This window comes from Echinococcus granulosus (genome assembly GCF_000524195.1).
Source record: "Echinococcus granulosus chromosome Unknown EG_S00028, whole genome shotgun sequence".
NCBI classification, from domain to species: domain Eukaryota; kingdom Metazoa; phylum Platyhelminthes; class Cestoda; order Cyclophyllidea; family Taeniidae; genus Echinococcus; species Echinococcus granulosus.
In genome coordinates, this window is record NW_020170408.1 from 499581 (window position 1) to 525418 (window position 25838).

Genomic DNA, 25838 nt, shown 5'->3' on the forward strand with positions numbered 1-25838 from the left:
CCACAGAGGCGTCTCCGTCGGAATCCCAAATCAGCGCGTCTTGCTCAGGCTGTTTTCATGCGCCTGTGGAAATTTCAAAAAAGGAATTTGGAGACAGAGGATCACTGAGACAGAGAAGCAAATAACCATATATTAATTAGCAAACAGCCCACTAAAAGACATGCTAAGTTGACGCAGGAGGAAGTAAAGGGAGGACATTAGTCCACTGTCAGTCAAGGCAAAGAAAAGTGCTTTTTATTTAAACAATTCAAATCAGACACTTTACGTCACAAGTAGGCCTTACCGTGTTGAGCAAAGTAAGTTCTTACCAAGTTCGGGTAATGACTCGAAGCGACATTTTAGAAGTTTTAACCACCTTGTTGTTTGTTTGAGTAACTGCAACTTAAGGAAAGTCCTTAACATTTCACCAGCTGAAAAGGTTAGCAAATTAGTCTATTTTTAGTCAGGAAGGGCGATTTTTAATTTCCATTAAATGTTATCCAGGTTTAGGTGGATTTAGTGTAATACGATAGTGGTTTATCCCTCGGTTTTAGTGAGGCGCCACTTTTGTACTTCGAATTAGCCCCCTTGTACCTCGCTGGGTGGGCTGGCCTTTTGGGCCATGCCAATAGCCCAGACACCTCCGTGCTGAATATATATATTCTGCCCGAGTATTTTGTCTTCTTTCGTCTTCAGGGAGTCTCGGGACGCTACATTAGCATCATTTGTCTTTCTAGTTTAAAAGAAGCACTGTATAAAATTATATGGGCAAGAGTTCAAAACTGAAATGTTTTTCGTGTTTAAGGCTATTAGGCGTCACTAGGTGATTCAATAAATGACCCTTAGGTGGTATACAAGCTAAACCGTGGTATCCGGTTATTTCTCCTGTGTAAAATAAGCCCTTTTTTAACATAAAATACCCTAAGAATGTTTCGTAAAATCAAATAGCTTTTGCTAATAACCCAGCAAATAAAATTTGGTGCATTTTTTTTCTTTGAAAAGTTTGTAAAACTTTTTTTGCATTTAATTAAAAAGCAAAAAATGATACGTGGTGTACTGGAATTACCAACGAAATTTTTCATTGGTTTCAGCAGTGATGAAAAATAAGTATCCACAAGCAAGAAATAATACTTAGGAGCGTCCCGAAATTTTATATCGTAAAATTTTTTTATACACTACAGGGGGTTCATTCTCCTTTGGCATTGATCCCCTAAATCTAGTCTTATTGATATTCGTCAGTAAGTAATCCGGGTCATTTGAATGCGTCTGTCTTAATTCTGCTATTTATCTTTTCCAATTTACTCTGTTAACTGCAGTAGTTCTTGCAGTTTTGCACCAGAAGTATTGCTTCCCTTATCTGTACTTCACCTCCTTTTTTTGTGATAACTTCAAATTTTATCTGATGACCTCGTTTCGGCGGTTTCATCTCGATGTCTGGGCCATTCTAACCATGATCCTTCAGATCATATTCTACGGCGTATCTTTCACTGGTTATAGTACGCCTTATTTGGCTGTAACCGTTGCTCGAGTTCTTCCCCCACATTGTTGGATATGGACACTACTAACATTCAGCTTTTACAACACTCGTATTCTTCATGTCTTCCTTGATATGACTACCGTCTATCTTGTCGATGTAGTAATGTTCCCCTCATGGAAAATGGCCGAGGTAGTTCGTTGTTGTGCTATATCGCAACTCGTCTCAACAGGTCTAGCTGTTTGCACGCTCTTCATCGGCTATGCATGCACATTTGATACTAACCTCCTATGGAAAACACCTATTTGCGGTTTGAGTCCCCTCCTCGGTGCTGCATTAGTTGTTGCTCGCCAACTAACTCCTAATAATGTTCTTGCAAACCTTCCACTTGGAAAGTTTCGCACCAAGCACATCGCGTTTACCATATTCTTCTGTTTCCTTCTCTTCGCTATCCTCCGCATTATCGATTATATTCACTTCCTCTTATTATCCTTTGGAGCATTTGTCACTTGGGTGTATCTTCGGTTCTTCCAAAGACACAGCAATGGTGACATTGGTGACACAACAGATGCCTTTAAGTTTTCGGGGTAGGTTTTTAGATGCGTGTTAACTTATTTCATGCCTATCACAGATTCTTTCCCAATCATCTAGAGCCACCGGTATCAATTGCTTCGAATGCTATCTACAATCTGCTTGTCAAGTTGCATCTTTGTCGCTCCCAAATGGTTTTCGACTTAGAGTACTCAGAGCCCCCGTTCACCGTCCGAGTAGTTGCCAATGATGGCGTTGAAAAACTCGAGTATGCTTACTTTGCTCATATTTTTCCACTTTGTTTCTTTTCACTGTTCTTCATGTTTCCATACCTCCCTTTATCTGCCTAGATCTTCCCAAGTAAAACAAAATACAAATTCAGAAACATATCTACCAAAAGAAGTCTCAGTGCAACCTTCGTCAGCTGATGTTGACTTGCCTTCCAAATCGTCCTAACTTGTTCCTGTTTTTTAAGATTTAATCTTTTGTTTGCTTTTTCAAGAACCCGAGACTACGTTATGTTTTTTTTTTACAGAAATGTCGGCTCTTTTGTAAGTTGCGCCTCCACTTTGCTGTGGGGCGGATTATTTCCGTCTTTATATCACTATTTAAATAAATATTGTAGGAACTATTATCTGTATTGATGTTCTGGAAGTTCTGTCTTATCCCATTGTATACTTGTTTAGCTTACTGTCTGCCACTTATCAACTTTACTTACTTGGGGACTTCTTACATCAATCGGCCTAACCACTGTAGGTGAGAGAGGATGTTAGACTGCTGAAATCGTTTGATGATTCAGTTAATTGGTCCATTTTGTCACGGACGAACCGATCGTTTACTGTGATATTTCTTTACCATCCTGGGAATAAGTGGGGCTGAAATTTGAATCTCAATATCCAAATTGTTACTCTATGCTACGCTCAATGGTTTGAAATGTGCTGAATCCCCATTTCGTCAAATGTTTGTCTTTGGAACGAATCATTTGACTGCGATCTGATGGGATGCTACCTCAATCTTGATTGGGTTTCGTTTCACCAATGAAAGTGCACCTCCTTAACCAATGAAATTGCTCCTATGGTTGGAATTCTAGCCATTGAAAAGGCAGATCCATTGGCTTCGCTCGATGGAAGAGACTGGTAAGCTACTCGCCTTTTTTACAAAATCGAATGCTTTGGTCTGAACACCCCGCCCTTGCATGTGATGTGATTTATGAGTTGCTGGTATCCTGCGAATTGTTTTCCCAAAGCATTCTCAAATGCCTGTGTCAGTAGTTCCTCGCGTTACTTGTGACTGACAGGCCCATTTAGCATTGCAATATTTTGAAAGCCTGTAGTGCGATGCTTTGATATTTTTGAAAATCTGTATTTAATTACTTGCGTACTTAAGTCCAGGCGGATTGCAATTCCGCTTAGTGGCATGGCCTCCGGGCAATGCCAGTAAAACCAGCCCCTCGGTACCTCGGTAATATCTCTTCTGGTATGCTACTGGGATTTTCTATGACTTCGATTGAAAATCGGGTGCTACAGCAGGACCCATTGTTTAAACTAATCAATTTATTCAAAGCAAAACTACAGCCTTTTTGACTTGACCTTCAACCGACGCAGTCAACTGTAATGTCATGCGTTATTATAACTCTATCAGTGGTATGACCTCTGTTATCACAATTTAGGTTATATTATGAAATGTCTTGTTGGTACAGTGCCTGGATTTGTCGATAAATTATGCAAGTCTAATTAAATTGTTGGTGAAATTGGGTAAATACTACTGAAAACTACTCGAGTAATGTAGACCCCAGGATGTGGAATGGGTGTTGCGTGTTTGTTTCTCTTCTTCCCTATGTGACTTGAAATCTAGAAATTCCAATTCAAAAGCTAGTGATCTCAATGAAGACCATAACCTCCAGAAGCGGAAAGGCCATAATTCATGCTGCTATCGTGGTATCGTGCCACAAACTCTGACTCGATTGAAGTCCTCGCCTCGAGACTTTTTCGTAGTCGTGACCAGACATGTCGGTAGGGAAGAAGGCTGATTGTAAACCCACGGAAGGGCCGAGAGGTTAGATGCATAGTTTTCAAAACGGAGGTAAATTGGCTTTGCAAAGAGGGCATTTATAATGTGGAGCCCCCTTTTTAAAACGTCTAATTTGAAGCAACTTCAAGATGCCATCGACACCTTTTTAGGTTTCTTTTTGCTGATTGGTTGTTATTTTAGCCACTGCTCAGCTAATGGAAACGCCGGGGAGCCAGCATTTACTCACGTAGTACATACAATTGCAAACAAACCGGCCAGCGATGGGTCCTTTTAACATATCTTGGTGCAGGGTTGTTTGCCTTCATGCTATACACAGGAATAGGTTGGCTGTCAAGAGGTGATGTGACTTTGAAAAGCCCTCAAATGCTGATCTCAGTAGGTTCAGCGAGTTGAGGGGCCCGCATTTTGTGACGCTTGGCTGCGGTTTTGGGCAGTAACCTCGGGGTCGCTATGCACCTAAACCAAGTTTTCTCACCGTTGCCATGGCGGTAGTGCTCAAAGCCTTCTCTGAGAGTAAGCACCTAGTTTTTTTTCAAAAAAAAACAGAGAGGCATAATTGTAACCGAGATTTGAAACAACCATAGCACATGCCTGCCATAGGACCCACTCCTGACTTAAGACAACGCGAATGCTGCCCTACGATTTGCCTATCATCCACTAGTTTATGTATTTATTTAACGACTTTGAGCAATCAAAAAATAGTTTTCCATAATGGTTCGCTTGTTCGCAGTCACCGTTCACTTTCTACATTGCGCAATGAGGGCATTCAAACAAGAGCATTATGTGCCTCTTTAAAAATGTACAGGTACTGGAGGCGAATTTGAATCCGTTTTAGCTAGGGTCTGACTGTAATTGAACAATTAGCTTTTTCTACTGCATATAAGTCTATCAGTATCCCTCTGATCTTTTCAGAAGGTATGTGCTGCTAGTGACGTGGACGGTGTCACGCCGACGCGATAAAGCAGTCTGCGGAGATTATATGCCTGCAAAACCAAACTCATGGCTAATTTAACTAAAAACCACCTCCTACATCTAAACTCTAAAAAATTCAGAATAATGGGCCCAAGGAGGTGTTGAATTTGATATTTATTGTCCCAGTGTGATGTTTCACTTATGAGAAAATGGTATGTAAAAATAAACTTTATCCGTGGCTTTTGATAGGTGACAAGGATTGGCAATCAAGAGCAGTTAAGTCGATGCCTCAGACAAGAATAAAACACAGCTGTAAGACAGGCGATATTTTATAATTATCGGGATTGTTTGTAGGCCAATTGCAATAACCACTCTATCTGTTTTTTTTAAAATCACCGCAAAAATTAATATTAACTGCATCACTGCATACATTGGTAAGTGGCAAAAAACTTGTACGATTCAATCCAATATGACATTTTTGACCGTAACTTGTAAATTGCCGGCCAAAAGTTGACCACGTAATGTTGTGCGCATTTCTATTATAGTTTGCTAAAGATATTTAAATGCAAAACTAGCATACGCGCAGCTAATTTTTTGGGAAAATCCCCAAAATACTTTCACGTTTGTTTGTTTAAATTTTTACACGGCGTTAAACAGGTGCTTTTTTCGAAATCTGCTCGTGTCTTACTGGCTTCTCGGGCTGTCCTACGATGTCGGGTGGAATTGAAGCTCTTGAGCTCAAGGAGGATGATATTAGGTTGATGGTTGCGGCCAAAGTTCATCTCGGTAGCACAAACGCTAACTACCAAATGCAGCAGTACGTGTACGATCGCAATGATGAAGGTAACCATATCATTCATCTGAACAAAACCTGGGAGAAATTGCTCCTTGCTGCACGTGCCATTTGTGCTATCGAAAATCCTGCCGATGTTGTCATAATCGGTGGTCAACCCACTTGCCAGCGTGGTGCTCTCAAATTTGCTCACTACACCGGAACCACGTCTGTCCCTGGCCGCTTTACACCTGGTGCTTTTACCAACCAGATACAATCTGGATTCAAAGAGCCCCGCCTTCTCATTGTATGCGATCCAAAGGGTGATCATCAGCCTGTTCGTGAGGCCTCAGCTGTCAACATCCCTGTTATTGCCTTCTGCAATACTGATTCGCCACTGCAATGCGTCGATATTGCTATCCCATGCAACAACGATGTAGGCTGTTTAGTTTGTTTGTCATTTTTGGTGTTATACAGAAATACTCTATTGCGCTGATGCTATGGATGTTGGCTCGTGAGGTTCGTCGTATGCGCGGTCTCGATCCTAGGTCGCAGCCGTGGGATGTCATGATGGATCTTTTCCTCATGAGAGAGCACGTTGATGAAGCCCCTGAGGGTGCCGAGGGGGAGGCCCAAGAGGCTCCTTTCGAGCAGGGAACAGCTGACGCAGGTAAATTTTGTCTTCGTCTGAGCTCAAACCGATCATAAGGTGTGATTTAGTTTGATTGTGTTTCCCCTTTAAAAGCGGAGGCCGAAGCTGCGGAATGGGCCGCCGAGGCATCTCTCCCCGTTGCTGGAATGCCGGAGCTCGGTGTCGCTGGTGCTGGTGGCAGCTGGACAGCCTACGATGTAAAGGCTGATGCTTCATGGACCTAAGAAGTTTGTAAATAAAGTTATGAGGAAATCATTCTCCTTGATTTTCCTCGAATTTTAATAATGAGGAGTTGTTTCTCGTATGAGAATTAATGTCCTTTTAGTTTAACCTGATCTCTATGTCCCTATTCTGATTATATCATTGTTTATTGCAGAGAGGCTAGTGTGGTTTTGTCCAAGGCTTTCCACATCTTAATGTAGAAGCGATTCAGTTGCTGGTTTGTGTATTACAGTGTGTGCCAGGACTGACTTGACTCTTGGTAAACTCATCTGCCGACCGAATCTGCGGTCATTTGGCCTTTCTTGTTCCAACGTATTGACTGGTATGGTAGGAGTACATTTGAGAAAATTTTAAGCTCCTCTGGAGTAGTTCGTGTGAGCCTTCTGTATTATTGCGAACGGGTGGTTGGCATTCGGGTGCGTCTCTGTTCTCGTTTGAGCTCCGATGGCTGGCTGCGAAATACCCCTTGCTTGATTCGTCCGTTCTTGTGGGTACAAAGTTTTGCATGGTCTTGTGCGGTTTACGTCTATCACTCCTTAGCTAAGTGGTCTACACAGTAGCACCGGATGGTCTCACCAATTCTGTGAATGTCCCAAATGAAGAGCTCTGCAGCCGTCATTAATTTGACAGGTTGTCGTTTACTGTAATGGCTCGGCTGAGTTATACCAAACACGAAGTGCAACATGGTGTCAGCATTCCTGGCTTGTTGTACTTGTGCCACTACAAGCGTCCAAGTTGGGGACTTACATCAAAGAAATACCGAATAACAGCTTGGCAAAAGTGCATATGGCTACTTAGACTGAGCTAGTTTCTTGTGTCGCGCGTGGTAGGTCCTCGACGTTTTATTCGGTGAAGTTCGGGGGTCCTGTTCTTTCGTGAGCCTTCAAAAGTTACCAACCCGTGCCTAAGCTCAGTAGTCTGTATTATTTTATCGATAAAACCGGGATTTTATCCAGCCCTTCAGCTACCGATCGACTTCATGTAGTTTGTTGGGACCTGCAAGGTGCTTGCATAGCTGAGCGTCGTTATGGCATTTTTATTTTCCCCCAAAGGCTTGACTTGATGAATGTGATTCGAGCTTGTCAGCCTTGAGGGCCAAGTAGGGGTCGTGCAAAAGACGATGGAGTGTCGAATGCGTGCCAATGGGTGAAACGACAACAGACGGTCAGGATCTAAAGCCACGGAAGTGTGGAAAGCACAACTGCCGTAGGCTTATCGTCACGTAGTTTGTAGAAACTACTCACCCTCTCGGTATGATGCTTGCAATTAATCTGGATTACTGATAGTCAAAAGACCCCTGTATTTAGTATTACGCGGTTGTTGTGTCCCTGTAGGAGTAGCAGTAATTGACACGCATTCTTCAGCCAGCCGGGACAGCTGAGGCGGTCAGCAACGACGACAATACATTTGCGCAACACGATGTGCCGATATTTGAAGCCTCTTGGAAATGAAGCAACGAACTAGACCTCGGGAACATCCACTTGTACAAAGTACTCAAACTAAGGCATAGTGTAAACACTATAAAGACGACCGACCACGTGTCTGCCGGTAAAGATTTCGCCTGCGATAATGCCCGTCCTGGAACACGGTAGCCACACCCGCGAACATTCAGTCAGTGCGTGGTACGTTCGGCTATTGATGATCAACGCATAACCCACCATGAGCATGAATCGACAAGCACACACCGAGCATCATCCCACAGCGAAGTGGAAGTGAGACGGATGACAACAATTCCTTCCCTGACAGCAAAAATCAGGTCGGGTGCCTATTTCTACTCGATTTTTCTTCTGTGCTTTTCGGCTAAGTACCGAAAAACGATTTTACTAAGATGCACCCGCATTCCACTCCTCATGTAGGAATACCAGTAAACAAGCACATACCTAGGTAAACTAAAAAGTATCGGACATCCCTAACTTAATTTGATTTAAAACTCAAAATGTATATACAGATTTATTCCGGCTTCTCCAATTCCTTGTAATCAGTCTTCATTATAGAGTAAAGAGTACCATGAATAGTAGCATAAATGGACTCCGCTCTCGTAAAAGCCTCCTCCATAACCGTCCGCAGGCCATCCAAAGAGCGAAGGCCCAATGAGGTACCGTTAAACATGGTCACCTGGTTTAGTTGAGGCATTACTGCTACCGATGATATTAAGTCGCCGCCTTCAGGAGAGTTTGAATTGAGTGCCCTGGACATCACGTCTAGTCCGATGGCCAGATCGTACATTTGAACACCAGCGTGAACGAGAGCTAGAGTTGCGCAAGTAATTCCAGCAGACAGACAAGAGGAGGTGCTGCAGACGTAATCATTCAGCTCTGTGCCGTCATCGAGGACGGTTACGGCTATCTGGTACTTGCCTCGAGGAAAACTATCCTTGTAGATTGAAACAGAGATTCAAGCAGTGAATTGTCTCACGTTTATGATTTAGATAAACAGACATTTTGCACTCACAAGAATAACAGAGGGTTCGAGAGCGGTCAGAAGTAGCTGACTCAACCGCTTCTCTTCAGCATCCTTAAAAGTATCGCGCCTGATTTGCGAGGAGAATGGAGCGAATCTAAAGGAAGTTACAAGTTGTCCATCTTGCTTTAGCTAGAAAAATGCGTTTAAACAATTTGCAGCGTACTTCAACAGGGCCACAGACACAACACATGACCTTTGTACGACCATATTCTAAGTAAGCAGAACCATCAGCACATTGATTGACTCCGAGAGCAAAGTCTAGTGGACTTAAACGAGGATGGAAACGAACTGCTTACACATGGGTGGAACATTACTGACGAATTCGGATTTCTGCAAAAAAACAACCTAAGAAACAATAATAGTACCTTGCGCTGCTTGATAAAATAGCACAAATCTATAGCACTCGTGGGTGCCTTAAATCTATCCATCGCATATAAACCAAAGAAGTGTACTACGATTGAGTAGATAATCAGCGCATAATCAACTGCGCTTGCCTTTAACAACCAATGATAAAAAGGGTCTCGACTGAGTGATTTTTATATTTTAATCCAGGTCTTGGGCAGAAACTAATGGTACGCAAAAATTTCCCGGTTGCTAACACCTATTAAATAGTAAAATTGCCTAGTTGTGCAACATATGAATAACGATGGGACTGTGTAGGTCGGTCTCGACTCCGAGAATATTTTTGTATTTTTTTTGCTTTTTACTTCTTTTAGCATTAATTGGCTACCTGCACCTTTACAAATGAGCATGCTTTCTAAGTAGAAAACTTTAAATATGCTCAGGTTATTATTTTACCTCTTTTGCGTTGCATTGAGGTTGCCCTGAGGAAGGAAGAAGGCACACTAATGTGTTGTCGACTGCAGAAGGGAAAAAGGACCGCTGGCATCATGCAAAGACCAGGTCGCCCAGAGAAGTACAATGTCGTCACCCTGAGTATCCCCTTACCAAAACTGAGGGTTTAGCAATTAAGTTATTTCCCCACAACGCTTCCTTAACAACCAACTTATTTTGAACAAGCGTACGCTTGGTCTCCAACCGATTGGGACTTATTTAATGATATCGCATGCATAAGTTGTTAAATCGCATAACCTTCTCCCCAAAATTACAGCCACGTCTAGCACCCAGGATATCAACAACCCTAATACCTTAGAACCCCCCCACCCCAAACGACCGAAACGTGCCTAAAGCCGACCTAGACACGAAATCCCGTCTCAGGACAGTCCCACAACTACAGCAACACCAGCGACTGTTGATAACCCGCAAGAATGAGGAGGCATTTCTAATCTGTGTTAGCAAACAAAACTGTACACATTGCAATGACGCAAGCAAGCATAGTCTCAAGCTATTTGCCCGAGAAATGGATATGAAAGCGTATTCGCCATCACCACCGGTCTAGCGTGTGTGACCAGAAGGCCTTTGTGATGTCGTAGAGACCAAGGAAAATTGACCCACCAATGGCAAGAAGGCTCACCCGCGGAACCAAACCGGCAAAGAGACTACGCAAATGAAAGCGTAAGAAGATAACTGGCTTAAATGCAATAGAAGATGGAAATCTCTACAGAAGCGAACTATCAGGTTATCAAAAAACGTTCTTGTGGTCTTCGGCAGAGGTCGATGCAATAACTTTTGTCATTTGGATCTTGCGACCTCACCTTCTTCGAACACCGAATATTAATCTGTACGCGGAGCTTCTGTGGTTTTAATTGAGTTAAACTCAATTCTTGATGCAGACAGGCTGACAACCTCGAAGCACAACTATCGAATCCAATCGACACGTATTGATATGAGGGTAAAGTACTGAGAGACCTATGGAAATTCATCTAAGCATCTATGTAAAAGTTAGATGTACCTTACACTACTTTGTAAGTTACAAAAAGTCATCGCTGCGAGGTGCGATGAAAGACATAGGAGGTCATTTGATTACCCCACAGTTATTTCCGAATTTGCGATGTATAGGGACTGCAGAAAATCAAATTGAAAAAACCAGAGGTAAGCTCACCCCCGAAAGCCCGCCTCAGCGTAGACCAGACGCGTCACTGTCAACACATTGATAGTGGAAAATGCACTCTGCTTCTGAAAGAGGCAATAAAGTAGGCAACATTGCCAATTGCAATTAAAAAGCAGTCAGATTGGCCACAAGTCTCGAAGGATAGTCAACAATTGAAATGCCACAAAGTGACACATTGAGCTGCATCCCTTGCAGAGAGCTTAGCTGGTCAAAATAAATGTATGTTTAACAATGATAACTAAAGGGATCACCGAAGTTTGTGACGATATAGCGTGCACTCGCATGCTTTAGGCGACAAACCATCCACATTCTTCCGCATCCAACAAAGAATAAAGCCAACATTTTTGCACATATAAAGCGGATAGTAGGCACCTACCATGACTTGAGACAGTCACCGAGTGAATTGAGGTTTAAAAAGACAGCCATTTGTGTCAGTAGCAAAAAGTGTCATCATTGGGACAAAACCCACCTCTGCGAGCATGATACGAGTCTTGACGACATCGAAGGGTGTTGTACAGGCACCGGCAAGGGCACCAGCCATTGCACCGCAAAGTGCAAACTGTCCCTTTGACAGGCTGCCACTGCCACCAGTCCTGCTTTGATTATACCGCTCCATGAAGCGCTAGAAATGGGAGGTAGGTAAAGAAATAAGGTCCAATGCACGTATCTACTGACAAGTAGTTAAGTAGACAGCTTTGGCTTGTACAAGGCAGTACTCATCCTGAGGCAGCGTCTCATTGATCTCTGCTGCTACTATTAGGTAATTAAGTAGACAGTTTCCTGCTTTTAAGCACTCTATCGAGCTTTAACATTCTTGTCCCCACAGCACCCTAGAGAATCAATGATGCAGCCTGAATGTCGAAATCGACGACAATTCTCAGACTACGGATCAAGAGGACTGCGTGCATGCACAAGACTCTTCGTCTTCTTGCAGTGTTCACGATTCCTGAATTAATTGAAAAGTTTCACAATCCCATCTCTTATGATCTGAGTGCCCCAGTGTAAATTTGATGAGGGAGGCGAGTTTGCCGAACATAACACATAAACACGGTGTAAGATCTTGGATTCTGGTGATGTATCAAGCTCGAGATAATTCCCCATCTCTCATTCTAGTGAAGAACGGCTTTTCACTGTTGATTAAAATGCTTCAAAGCTGACGTGTCAAGAGCTTTCAGTTATGTCGAACCTTATTGCCAATGAATCACTTCCATTGCATCTATGTTAGTTAGAAAAGGAAGGTCGTAGCGAAAGCTCCTCTACCATAGGGTTGATTAACGAAGGATGAGGATAAGTTCTACAGAATGATTGACGGCTCTTCAGGTTGGACACAGCCTGATTACCTGTAACAGAAGTGGCAGAAGAACAACTGATCGAGAGACATACCTTAAGAGTCTCCCAAACGGGATATTGGATGAGGGAAAAGGGGAGTTCTCGCAGGATTGTACTGAGATAGCCACGGTACATGCCTCCCAGACCCTATCAAAGCAATCACACGGGGGGTTACTTGGTGTCTCCGCTTTACTGTAAAAAGTCCACCAAAACGGTAGGAGCGAGAAACTCTTCATAGTGTTTAATGCACAATATAATTGTAGTTCCCTCTAGAATATAATCAACCACAGTACGGCCTGCGTTTCGTCTTTTAATTAAGAAAGCTGGGAAATAATTATGGCGAAGCTGTTGTTCAGTAACATGCGTTCAAGCTCCAAAGGTAGCAATAAAGGAGGGAGTAAGCGAAGATAGACAGAGCGATAAATAGATAGTGAGCCACTTACTTCGGTTCGCAAGGTGTTGGAGAGAACACGCCCGAAGCCGAGGTGAGGTTGGCTTTGTGCTCGCTGTTTGACCGTCTCGCAGGGTACGCGGATTATACAGGCAACCACCTCACCCAAACTTGCCGCTAGCATGGCGGAGAGCCAAGGCGGTGCTATCTCTGCTGTTCGGTTCTTGGTCATCTCGTAGGCGCAGAAGAACAGAGCAGCTGCGAATAGAAATGGGAGACGAAGGGAAAGATAATGGAGCTACATTATAAGGCGGGAATTAGCAATAATAGTGGTCGTAGCTGTGACTAGCATGCATTTATCTAATTAAAAAATCCGTTTTGCCATTACCCTCCGACGCCCATTCGGACCCTGCAAGTAGTCCAGCCTGCCTTCATTTCTAACAAACTGCGAGAATGAGAGCCAATTTGATGTATAAAACCCGACCTAACCGATGGCACAATCGTCAGCGTCGTTTACTGGTTAGTATTTCATGTCCTCAACATTAATTTGATATATTATCCCCCTACTATGTTCTTACCAGAGCTGCAATGACCCTATACATAGAACGAAATAAACAGCGGATAGGATGAAAAAAACTAGGGCAGATGAAGATCACTATGAGTACTTATTTCTCGCATCCGTCTATGCGAACGGATTAGACATTGCTCTGTTAAGAGAAGACTTCATTTGGAGAATTTCTTTCTTCAAGATTTGCCCTAACGACTTGAAAGGCTATTTCAACTCATCAAATTCAGCAAAAAAAAGGATACTCAAAGTGGAGCATTGAAAAAGCACAGAAAAGCCGATTAACATAAAGGTAAGTGTGTACGATGAAGGAATCAGTACATATTTCCAAGACGTGTTTCCTTCCTACAAGAAGCTCATAGTGATATCTTCTGAAGCAGTGTAGAAATGCATATTGCGGCCAAGAAAGTGTAAAAAAAAGTGGAGGAGAAAAAGAAAACGAGAAAACCTAGAATCCAGAGAAATAATATGAGGCCAATGTATTTTAGGGTTGCCCCTATGTATCAGACCTCCTAAAAAGTGCACATTAAGTGCACATTAGTCAGTGAAGATGAGAAAAACTGGAAGCATTTAGAAAGTACTATTGGCGTCGCTCAAGGAATTTCACCTAAGATTACTTCCTCTCAAAGGGTCAACAAAAAGAACAAAATTATAAGCAGTGAATTAGGGAAAAAATAGGAATAAAACAGGGGGATTAAAGAGAAGCTATGGGAAAGTGGTGGAAATTTATTCCTAAAAAGGTCGCCTTGAAGTTCTCTAAAGGTGTTTCCACATACAGGGTCTAACAGAAATGGTAAAGAGGAACTCGAAAAATTTAAGACGACTAGAGTATGAACCTCCTGGAGCCGAGCCGGAGAGGACAGCTGGAAATCCAGCGAAGAGATGCAGACGACCGGAAGGCCTGATGGATCTTGAGATGCTCTGCAAACGCGTCTTGATAGTGTCCAGTGGATAGACGACCAAATCAACGCAAAGACCTGCAGTTGCACCAGATAACAGGGCCGTCGCTTTTTCGTGTGGAAACATTTGATAAGGTTGTAATTACTTATTTCCACCTCCAAAAAGCTAAAATTAATTTGAAAATAATATTCGGGTATCAACTGCGGGGATGGTAAGAAAGCAAACTATGTGTCAGGAGAAGAATGTGCCAAAGGCAAACTAATAACTGAATTATATTGATATACAAATATTAAATAAATCGATGAAGGGAAAAGGAACCACATAACTTGCAGAAGTGAAAACTAGTGATTCAACGAAAAGCAGTTCATCAACCACATACACCCAGCTGTACTACAAATAAAAGCAACTAAAGGAAAGCAATCTATTAGTGCATTGACAAAGTGTCCTAACTGAATAATGTCAACAAAAGTAAATAACAGAAGCACGTGACTACGCGTCCACTTAAGGATAGCGCCACTTGGAATATTGTCACTTGACAATGTTGGCGGTAACAAATTTGAAAGGCCAGTGCAGAACACTTTCAAAGATACCCCAGAAATATTTAATAAAACCATGCAAAAAAAAATACGACATCATTAAGATGTATTTGTTTGATTTCCTCTGTAATCGAATATGAAAGGTGAGCAATTTGCGGAGCAGTCCTAATTTTGATCACGAAATGGGCACAAGTGCTTTAAAATTTGATCACAAGGCTATTTTTTATTTATGAGTTAACCACTTGCCCAAAGACACCATGACTGCTTTAATGAGAGCATCTGATGTCGTTTATTAAGTACATTATTGTATTAGAAGCAAATGTAGAACCCAAAAATAAGCATTTTTTGATGTATCACTTAAGACATATTTTTTTGCTTTGCTTTTTGGTATTTCATTAACTTACTGATAACATTAAGGATAAACTTAAATCTGTCTTTGCAATATATGTTTGTGCCACAGGGCTAACGCGCGTTTAGCAAAGTCGTTTCGGCCAAAAATGTTCTCCCTGTGTCGAGCTACTTCTAGCGTGACCTCAAAGAATTTCATTGAAACAGTCAGAAGGTACCCATTATCCATTTTTATCACCTGGTAGGGCGCTCTCTTCACGATGGATGCCCGACAAGGCGTTTGTCGATGCCCAGCAAAGCCTATACAAAACACCCATTGAGAAGATTGACCCTGCATACGTGAAGCGAAGTGAGTTTTTTTTGTATTTTTATTTTTGTATAGCTAATATGTTTGAATTTCGACACTTTGAGGTCCAGTCTCTGCAGCTCAACTTTGGACCCCAGCACCCAGCAGCTCATGGTGTCTTGAGATTGGTGATGGAGCTGGACGGTGAGGTGGGCTGTTCTCCTTTCCTTCAGCTTTTTTCTCCGAATTAAAGATTATTATTAGACTGGATCCCCACGTCGGCTTCCTTCATCGAGGTACTGAAAAACTGATGGAATACAAAACATACACTCAAAACCTTCCCTACGTCGATCGCCTTGACTACTTCAGCATGATGTCCAGCGAACAGTGCTACTCATTGGCCGTTGAAAAACTTCTCGGTATTGAGATTCCTCCTCGCGCTAAGTATATTCGCAGTGGGTTTTGCTTCCTCTTTACTGAAACTCCTACATCTATGATATCATTTACCAACGTTCTCTCTTCTATAGCTATGTTTGCTGAGGTCACACGGCTTCTCAATCACTGCTGTGCATTGGGTTCAAACATCCTTGACATGGGTGCCATCACTCCGTTCTTTTGGCTTTTTGAGGAACGTGAAAAGTTGATGGAAATGTACGAACGTGCATCTGGTGCTCGTTTTCATGCTGCCTACGTTCGCCCCGGTGGTGTTAGCCTTGATATTCCCCTTGGATTCATGGAGGATCTCTATGGAATCATTCAAAAATTGCCACAGCGCCTGGATGAAGTGGAGGATTTATTGATAACCAATCCTCTGTGGATTCACCGAACCAAAGGCATTGGCGTTGTTAGTGCCGAAGACGCCATCGATCTCGGCTTTACTGGGGTCATGTTGAGGGGCTCTGGAGTTCAGTGGGACCTGCGGAAGACACAACCTTATGATGCCTACGAAGACATGGATTTCGATGTGCCGATTGGTGTCAATGGTGACGTATACGACAGGTCAGATTTCCCGAATGATGTAGCCTTAAAAGCACTTATCTTTTTTCACTGTTTCTATGTTTACGTCTCAGATTCATTTTGCGTATCGAAGAGATGCGCCAATCCTGCCGCATCGTTCTTCAGTGCCTCAATAAGATGCCTCCTGGTGAAATCAAAGTCGATGACGCCAAAATTTGTCCGCCTAAAAGAGCCGAAATGAAGAGCTCAATGGAAGCACTCATTCATCATTTTAAGCTCTTTACGGAGGGATACAGTGTGAGTTTTAGCTCCCAATTGTTGTTTAACTGGTCTGCCATTTCGAATGAATGACTGTACTGAATGCTAGTTTTTGTATTTACTGCTATTTTTACTTACAAAACGCACATTTTCACTTCAATTCCATCGCCGTTTTATCGGTCCGTTAATTTTTCTCACTTGCTCGTGATAATAGTTTAGTTATTTCGTATTTGGCCTGATCCTCCCGTTTCCCACCAGATATGCCGCTCTGCTTATTGTGTAGACTCCATGAATGGTAAAGCTTATTGGTAATACAGTTTTTTCACTATGAGGTGTTAGTAATTGGTGTTGAAGCTTAACATCTAATGTTAATCCTTACCAAATGTTAAATGTTCTAATTTTAAGCATATTAATCCTGTAAATGACGGAGGGGGTAATCCTTCATTCGATTAGTGGTGCAATCATTGAGTGTCTTTCGAACGAATATAGGTACCGCCAGGTGTGACCTACACGGCTGTGGAGGCGCCAAAGGGTGAATTCGGTATTTACCTTGTTTCCGATGGCAGTAATATACCCTACCGATGCAAATTTCGCACTCCTAGCTTTCCGCATCTCGCAGCTTGCAACAAGCTTTGTAAGGGCTTCCTGCTAGCCGACGTCGTCTCCGTTCTAGGTATGTTTGCTGCATTAATTAAAACCGTCTTACCTTCTCATTTACCGAATCGCTGTACATAAGTGCTGTGAAATTCCAAATACGTAGCATATTTTGTTTAACCCAATTTTCTGTTAATATAGTGGTGGTCATAAATGCCTTTCGTTACATTGATTTTTTTTATTTAGGTAACCTGGATATTGTTTTTGGTGAAGTGGATCGATGAAAACGCGTGCGCCCGGAAGGGTCTCTTGATATAAATGGTGAAGCCCTCGCTGGGTGCTTTTAGCGATATTTGTATCATCACTCCCAGAAATAACTACTGTTAGCTGCTTAGTAGCGAGGTAGTGCTTTCTTTTTTTGTTGAATGGTGAGTAGAGCTAATAGAGTGCGGATAACCGTTGTCCGATGCGTGTCGCGCTCCCGGGACAGCTTCACATCTTCGAGGTGGGGGGGGGGGGACTAATTGTTGGGCCGCTACAGCCTGGGGTAGAGGCAATCTGTCGGGAACAGGGGGTTTGGGGTCATCGGTCTCCAAGTCGGGTGATCCAGCTGTCTATGCTCCTCGTGGTTCGCTGGTCATTCTTTGCGGTGACGGTAATCGCTAGGATTTCGGCGCAGACAGCGAGACTGTGCGCGTGCATTAATGCCAAGTGACTGTGGAAATAAGCATTCATCAGCGCTTTGAACTTGCCTTAGAGAAGATAAAAATCCATCTACATCTACGCCCGTTTACGGTTTGGCCCACAGAAATGAAATTACTATATGGGATGACTAATTTCGCATTTAGCTACCAAGACACCTGAGTCTCCACATGCTGTAATCCCACCGCCTGGCATAGCGCGACGGCTACGCCAGTAGCTTCGTAGCTCCGCCGTGTATTGAAAGTAAATGTTCTGTCACCATGCTGTAATATCCTACTACCTAGAGAAAAACTTGGGAGCCACATGATCGTTATTGTTCCGGTAAAATTGTCTGTGACTCATGTCACACCACAGCAAACATTCATTTGTTAAAAATCATAATAATTAACATTGTTCCAGAATTGCTTTCAAGGCTTCTTTTAACCTACTGAATTAAGAAGAATTGTGATTCAAATGTGAGAAATAAGGTACAGCAGGCAAAGCTGCTAAAATCATGCTAGATTATGCAAATTTTGCTTTGTTGACTATTTTTATGCATTTTACACCAAAATAAATTACTGCAGTTTTTACCGCCAAGCATTGATGCAAGATTACCTTTCGCTTTGTTTAAGTCGAGGCACTCGGCTTGTAGTTTCGGTGATTTGCAAGGATGTCTCTTCTGCGTGCAGTTTTCCCACTGGTTTCCAAGGCTCCAAGTTACATTTTTAAGGTAGGTATTTCACTGGAGTGTTGTTTGCACTTATATTTGTTTCTTTATGCGATATATGCTAAAGCTGGTATGTCTGACATCGTATTTGCGCCTTTGTACATGTTTTAGTAGTTGCATAGATTTATATATTTCTTTTACGCTCTAAATGCACACATGACCTACATGAAAATAAAGCCTTTGTTGGGATTTCATGTAGGCTGCTCCCTTACTCTCTAATGCTGGGCGTTCCCTCTCTACATCCAACAATTACGCTCAATCGCCGGAATTTTCGAGCATTTTGGAGGAGCGCATCCTCGGACAGGCTCAACAAGCTGAACTGGAGGAAACTGGACGTGTTCTTAGCATTGGAGATGGTATTGCTCGTGTGTATGGTCTGAAGAACATCCAAGCCGAGGAAATGGTTGAGTTTTCTTCCGGTCTGAAGGTAACTCGTTTCCTTTGCATTCCAAAATGTCTAGGGTATGGCTCTCAATTTGGAGCCCGACAATGTCGGTGTTGTTGTCTTCGGCAATGATAAACTCATCAAAGAGGGTGATATCGTCAAGCGTGCTGGCGCTATCGTTGATGTTCCTGTCGGCGAGGAACTTCTTGGTCGTGTTGTGGATGCTCTAGGCAGCCCAATCGACGGTCTTGGTGCCATTTCCACTAAACAGCGTCGTCGAGTCGGTGTCAAAGCCCCTGGCATCATCCCACGCACCTCCGTCAAAGAGCCCATGCAAACCGGTATGAAGGCTGTTGACAGTCTGGTACCCATTGGTCGTGGTCAGCGTGAGTTGATCATCGGCGATCGTCAAACGGGCAAAACCGCCATCGCTATAGACACCATCATCAACCAAAAGCGCTTCAACGATGGTGCTGATGAGAAGAAAAAGCTTTTTTGCATTTATGTTGCTATCGGTCAGAAGCGCTCTACCGTTGCTCAGCTCGTCAGGCGTCTGACCATTGCTGGGGCCATGAAGTATACCATTGTCGTGTCGGCTACTGCTTCTGATGCGGCCCCACTTCAGTATCTCGCTCCTTACTCTGGTTGCGCCATGGGAGAGTACTTCCGTGACAACGGGAAGCACGCTCTTATTATCTACGACGATCTTTCCAAGCAAGCTGTTGCCTACCGTCAAATGTCTCTACTTTTACGTCGTCCACCAGGTCGTGAGGCTTACCCCGGTGATGTTTTCTACCTACACTCGCGCCTGCTCGAACGTGCTGCCAAAATGAATGATCAGTACGGCGGTGGTTCTCTTACAGCTCTTCCGGTCATCGAAACCCAAGTAGGCAGTCAATTTTGAAGTCCTTAGGTTCTGTTTATCCTAGGCCGGTGACGTATCCGCCTACATCCCAACCAACGTAATATCCATCACGGACGGTCAAATCTTTTTGGAGAACGAGCTTTTTTTCAAGGGCATTCGTCCAGCCATCAATGTCGGTCTGTCCGTTAGCCGTGTTGGTTCCGCGGCCCAGACTAAGGCCATGAAACAGGTCGCTGGTCGCATGAAGTTGGAACTAGCGCAGTATCGCGAAGTTGCTGCTTTTGCACAATTTGGATCTGATCTTGACGCCACCACCCAGGCTCTCTTGAATCGTGGCGTTCGATTAACCGAACTCCTGAAGCAGGGTCAATACGGTAGGCTACGGTTACTTTTCCTTGATTGTGCTTAGTACCCATGGCTATCGAGGAGCAGGTTGTGGTTATCTACGCCGGTGTCCGTGGCCACTTGGACAAGATGGATCCCTCGAAGATTACCAAATTCGAGCAGGACTTCTTGAAATACTTCAAGGCCAACCATCAGGACATCCTGAAAACTATCCGTGAGGTTGGTGAAATCTCCCCGGAGATGGACGAAAAGCTGAAGACCATTGTTACTGACTTCCTGTCTAGCTACCAATCCTAGGGATGCCGCGAAAGTTCCAGAGTTCTCGGCACTAGGTTTTATATGAAAACCATTTAGTCACAATTTGTGGAATATAGAACTGTATCTACACTCCCAGTTCCTTCCGTCATTTTCAATAAATCATTATCTGACCTCAGTGAATTCTAGATTTGTGTCTTATAACAATTTGCTTTCACTGTTTGTAGTAAGGTTTGGAGCCACAAAGTAGAATGAGGTCGTTAGGTGTGAACTTGTCGCCGTACCTTAGGGTGGATCATTAACTTTGTGTTCGGGGGTGGGATTCGTCTGCTTTTCGCCTGTTTGAGGCTAACCTGCGTCCTAGTGATATTAACGAGTCATACGGGTTGATAGGGTTTCCGGGTTCTCCATGCGGTTCCATTTGATCCCGAGGGCCATCGCGGCGGTTGCGGGTAACGCAATCGTAAACTTCCAAGTTGCAACGTTGGAGAGTTGTAAAAGGTTCGTGGTCCTTCGTTTTATTTCTGCTTCGAAAGTGGTAGTAACACGCAAAATCGAAGTTTCACCTCGCCTGGAGGAACGTAAGGTGTGTCTTTAATGTCACACAGGCAAGGAATTGAAATCGCTGAGCGAAACGATATCGTGGATTCGGCCTCACGAAGTCCTCCAACCCCACGGCCATTCTCCATCGGTCTGTCTCATCGTGCTTTCAGGCAAATCGAGTTCCTACGAAGTCCAACTTGGCTGACGTAACAACGCGGATTTTTCTTTTGCAAGTGGTGACGCAGCTTCGGTAATTGACAGAATGTTGGGAAGTTCTCGGCCCGACGTGGCTCGGTAAAGCGAAGTCTCCGCGGAGAATGAGGTCGGACAACTTCCTCCCTGTTCACTCGTTACAGCAGATAGCAGAAGTGCTCAACTACTGTTTTAGACACCTCAAGCAGCGTCCAAATTATGTGGGACATTTTGGAAGCCAATGGTGTCTCTAAGTTTGGAAATTTTTGCCAGATGGTGCTTCAATTGTGTCAAGACTAAGCGATTATCCCAGACCAATGGTGCCATTTACCAATGATCGACTCGGACGTCAGGCTTCTTTGTCCGAGAGCAGTCGGACAGTTACGTGTTTGCTCCTACACTGACTCAACAAGTTCGCAAGCACTTCGATCTCCACAGGTTATACTTCCGCTCTGCGCCATGACCTTGGGGTCATGCACAACAGCCTTAAAACCCTTCTGTGGGTCAGCAAGGAGTATGTTCCACTGCTACTCTGCGCTGTTGCAACTGGAGGGGAGGGCTTGAAAAGCACTTTTCAGCCTCTCAAAATTATAAAAAAAAAACATTATTCGAGGGGAATTGAGTGCCTCGAAGTCCTGGCCACGTAAGCACGAAACACGAACCAACCAATCAGGCCGCGAGATTAGCCGGTATTATGGATTTAGTAAACATAGACGTTTACGACCTTATGATCAAGAAATAGAGCGTCATCATAAATAAGCAATATCCTTTGTTCACTGAATCACCCTAAGTCTTCCCTGACGCCGCAGCAAGCCGCGGTAGCGTGACGGAGCATGCTACTTAAAAACGTACGGAAGGGCTGGTATGCCCCGGGGGCCGAGTGTAAGTTCCAGTTCAAGTGCCTGCGTAGTTTGGAAGCTGAACAAATTGTCAAGACACGACGTCCACTGTAACAGAGAGGCGTTGGGTGGGAAAGAAAGTGACAAGGAGAAATGACCATTAAGCAAAGCTGACGTGTCACCTTTAGGCGAAGGTTTCTGCGGATGGCGAGAGGGAAGGGCAATGTGACCTCTGTAAGACACCTACTCGCCCAACCCAATAATCAGACGCAAAAGAGACATACTCATTAGGTCTATCAGAATCGAGAGATGCACCACTGGCGATAGTATTCAATGTCACGCCTACTTGAATGAAAGGCCAAGAATGCTTTACACTTCTGCTAAAGCAAGCAGGCTTAGCCTATTTTTCGCTTTTCAACTTCAACTTTTTAACATTTGGGCATCCCATCTACAGCAGTCCTTTAGACTCCTTAATGCATCTTATAGCGTAATCGGAAGAAGAAAAGTGAGAAAAATACTTGTAGGCTTTCGGTTTTTTAAGGTTAATTAACGTAACGCCGATTCTCGAGGCTTGGAACGTCCTCCCATGTCAAATGATCAGGACTGGAGGTTTCTTTAGCTAGCGGTGAGGTTGGTAATATGTTTACTGTGAGCTAACAGCAGAGCCATTCAGCCACATCATATGCCTCCTCCTGGGACATTTAGCTGTGGCACCCAGTACCTTTTACAAAATTCGGACGAACTAAAAGCTAAAAGTGTTTACAAGTCACTCCTTTTTCACAGTTATTTCCTACCTCAATGCTTTAAATAGAGCACAGTTCTGATGAGAAACGATTTGAACTTTCAAAGAGGGACGAAGAAGTGGAAAGGAAGTTCACTTCTTTGTCGGTATTTGTCTCTCTGCATTCAAAATATTTTTAAACTTGCGTCACCTCAAATGTAAATGGTACCGGCTATCTCACTGAAATGATTTTAAGTAGCAGGCAGTGAAGGACACAATGACTAGACGTTTCCCTGACTTCGGAAGTAAAAATGTTTTACTGAAGTGGGATATGCGGCAGCCCTGTGTCTCTCCGACAAAAATATGAAGGTTTCTGCATTTACTTCTCCTGTACTGACCCAAATTAACATTCAAATATCTTTACCTAATCGCGTTTTTTTACAAAACGGAAGTGATTCCAAACTACTGCCAAACGTACGAACCACGCCATTCAGTTAGAAATCGAGGGGCTAAATCGTGTAAAGAAAAAAACCACGACATTATTTACACTCTCAGTGCATGCCTACCAACCACAACATGACGGTTAGATTGACGCCACTCAGGTTATACGGCGCTATCACGCAACGCAGCATGATGACATCTGCATACCTAAAGACATTTCAGCGGTGACCCTTCCAATGCCCTTTGGCCCAATCTCCACCACACACAAACCACTACAGTGTTAGATACAACCTTCCGAAGAGTGACTAGAGTGAAAGAGTTGGACCTGAACCGACTTTCGATGGGTCATATCGCGTCAAAGCTTACCATGGTGTACGCAGAAAGCCTTGTCATCACATTGCCACTTTTTGCACTTTGCTTGGTGAAAATTCGATTGTACAATGGATATGTTAACATGCACATATATTGCGGCGGGAATGCATAAAGACAACCAACGTTTTTTATCACTCCTAGGGCTTTTGTTGCCATGATAGTCACAGCCGCAAGCCACGACACCTAGGGCCTCAATTTCGCCTCCATCGAAGGTCCAAGAATGCTGTTCCAGTAGGATTTAGTGATGTCATAGAGTCCGAGGTAGATGCCACCGCCTATGGACAAGAGGCCGATTCGGGGCATCAGTCCAGCGAACCAGCTGGTGAAAAAGAGAATGTGAATATGTTGTTAGAACCACACTTAACAGTAGTTGTAACCTTTTTGCATTTAACCGGACGTTCGTTTCGCTCTTATAGATAATAACAGGACGCTTTTAAAGTAAGGCGGCTTTTCCGCTTCCACAAGGTGCCCATTTAAAGGCGGACCAGCTGGTTCATAGAAAACGCCTGTTACAAAGACCTAAAGGCGCAGATTCACGTCGAATCTAAACAGCCATTCAGTGACCAAAGGAAACCGGTTAAAGTCAATTTGGATTATCGGATGCAATTTGAGAGTGCCTGCTTTACGAACTGAGTGTAACCAGGCTTTAAGCCTGCAGAGGCGAAGTGTGGGAGCAGAAAGTACCGACCAAAGTGGTTCTGACGGTGATAAATCGTACACAGGAAAACCTTCCATTCTCCACGATAGGTGAATAGTATGACCTTAAAGAATCGCAAAAGTCGAGGCTAGAGTGTAAGAACATTTACCTGAGTCTAATGCGAGGGATAATAAAACACTGTTTACATCGACATTAGGTGGGAAAGACGTGATAAAAACTGCTAGATTAATGAGTATAACACGCCATGCATTACCTGCCGTCAACAAGTTTACTGCCCTAGAAACTCGTTTTGCATTTCTTTCACCATTGTTACTAAGTAATTTGTGGTGAGAAACGGCCTCTATAGTCAAAGGTTAAGCGAAAGGACAAATAATTCACTGGTTTTTAACAAACAATTCGCTCAGTGCACGACAACTTTGCGACACTACTTTGACCCTAAAAGACTGTGCCTCACCTGGGTGTGTGCGTGTACAGTGCGGAGAAGTTTTTCATCTGCAGAAGGCTAAAGAACTCACGCTACAATGGAACTTCAAGGTGTGGAAAATCACTGCTCTTGTAATGGTTAGGACAACCTGAAGTAGTGAAGTAGGCAAATGGAGGAAAATCTGCCACTGTAGAAAAATGCAAAAACTCATGCCTTAAAACGTCAAACTTGGAAGTAGGAAAATCGCACACCACAGTGCTACATCACAATTCTCCAAGCTTCAGACAACAATTAACACTCTTTTTTGCCATCAATATTAGGGAATTACGAGAAAACCAGAATAAACAATTAAAAGTAAAACGAAAACTAAGGTGGTTGGAGCTAGCCCTGTTCTAAACTTTCAGGGGCAAAGCATTGTATCTCGTCCCTCATATTTGATTATTCTGTTTGCCAACACCATTCATATTACAAGGGCAAAGCAATGTTCTGTTTCTGCAATATCAAAAGACGAATAACTTATTTTATTAAGAATAAGAATATAGATAAAATTCCGACAAATACTGAAATTGAGCAAATCTACATGATCAACCAATAAAACTCGAGTGTAGTCAACTCACCCAGTGATACCAGCCTCTTGGTAGATTACCTTTAATGCGGTAGAAATTCTGCCCGATGCGAGGGGGCTATTCCGCTAAAAAAACATTAATAAATCAACCAATTGGATGATTGCTCAACTCATTAACTAATCAAATAAGTGCTCAGCCAGCAACCAATCCGATAATTGAGCAGCCTATCAACCAATTAGGAAGTACTGGTTGTAAACGAGCGTTAAGAACTTTTATCTAATGATTTATAGGGCTAAATAGTCGTATAAAAAGCGAGCTCTTCCAGATTTCTCAGCTTTAGAAGTAGTGTAATTATGATAACAAAAATAACGGACAAAAAAATGAAGCTCACCTTCGCAAGCATGATTCGTGTCTTCGCCACGTCTAATGGAGTGGTGACAGAACCAGCAACTGCACCGGAGAGGAAGCCGCACATTGCGAATTGAAAACCGGTCAAATTGGAGGGTGAGGGAGAGGAGAAGGCATCGCGAAAAGGACATCTTTCCTCTGGACACTGATTCCTCCACGCAAAGAAGCTCTTCAGAGCCTCCCAAATGGGGAATTGGATGAGGGC

General features: G+C 43.3%; 4 protein-coding genes across 4 annotated transcripts; 3 read left to right on the top strand and 1 right to left on the bottom strand. All coding sequences in view use genetic code 11, as the record gives it.

The window, feature by feature from the left end:
• Positions 1-1381: 1381 nt before the first annotated feature.
• Positions 1382-2440, top strand: EGR_04490 (Transmembrane protein; the record flags this gene model as incomplete). The annotated part of the gene is made up of 3 exons (XM_024493739.1): positions 1382-2040; positions 2085-2252; positions 2335-2440. 3 exons carry the CDS (start codon positions 1382-1384, stop codon positions 2438-2440), a joined length of 933 nt encoding a protein of 310 aa, XP_024351853.1.
• Positions 2441-5637: 3197 nt separating this feature from the next.
• On the top strand, positions 5638-6575 carry EGR_04491 (40S ribosomal protein SA; the record flags this gene model as incomplete). Its single annotated transcript, XM_024493740.1, has 3 exons — positions 5638-6135; positions 6177-6369; positions 6445-6575. The coding sequence occupies 3 exons, from the start codon at positions 5638-5640 to the stop codon at positions 6573-6575; spliced, it is 822 nt and encodes a 273-aa protein (XP_024351854.1).
• A 1948-nt stretch (positions 6576-8523) lies between these two features.
• On the bottom strand, positions 8524-14358 carry EGR_04492 (S-adenosylmethionine mitochondrial carrier protein; the record flags this gene model as incomplete). The annotated part of the gene is made up of 11 exons (XM_024493741.1): positions 8524-8946; positions 9025-9165; positions 9200-9294; positions 9333-9366; positions 9402-9561; positions 10425-10535; positions 11039-11112; positions 11517-11669; positions 12431-12523; positions 12820-13025; positions 14169-14358. The coding sequence occupies 11 exons, from the start codon at positions 14356-14358 to the stop codon at positions 8524-8526; spliced, it is 1680 nt and encodes a 559-aa protein (XP_024351855.1).
• A 1022-nt stretch (positions 14359-15380) lies between these two features.
• EGR_04493 (ATP synthase subunit alpha) lies at positions 15381-25254 on the top strand (the record flags this gene model as incomplete). Its single annotated transcript, XM_024493742.1, has 8 exons — positions 15381-15465; positions 15499-15611; positions 15656-16246; positions 18819-19046; positions 19081-19580; positions 20569-20700; positions 24980-25013; positions 25132-25254. 8 exons carry the CDS (start codon positions 15381-15383, stop codon positions 25252-25254), a joined length of 1806 nt encoding a protein of 601 aa, XP_024351856.1.
• Positions 25255-25838: the final 584 nt, after the last annotated feature.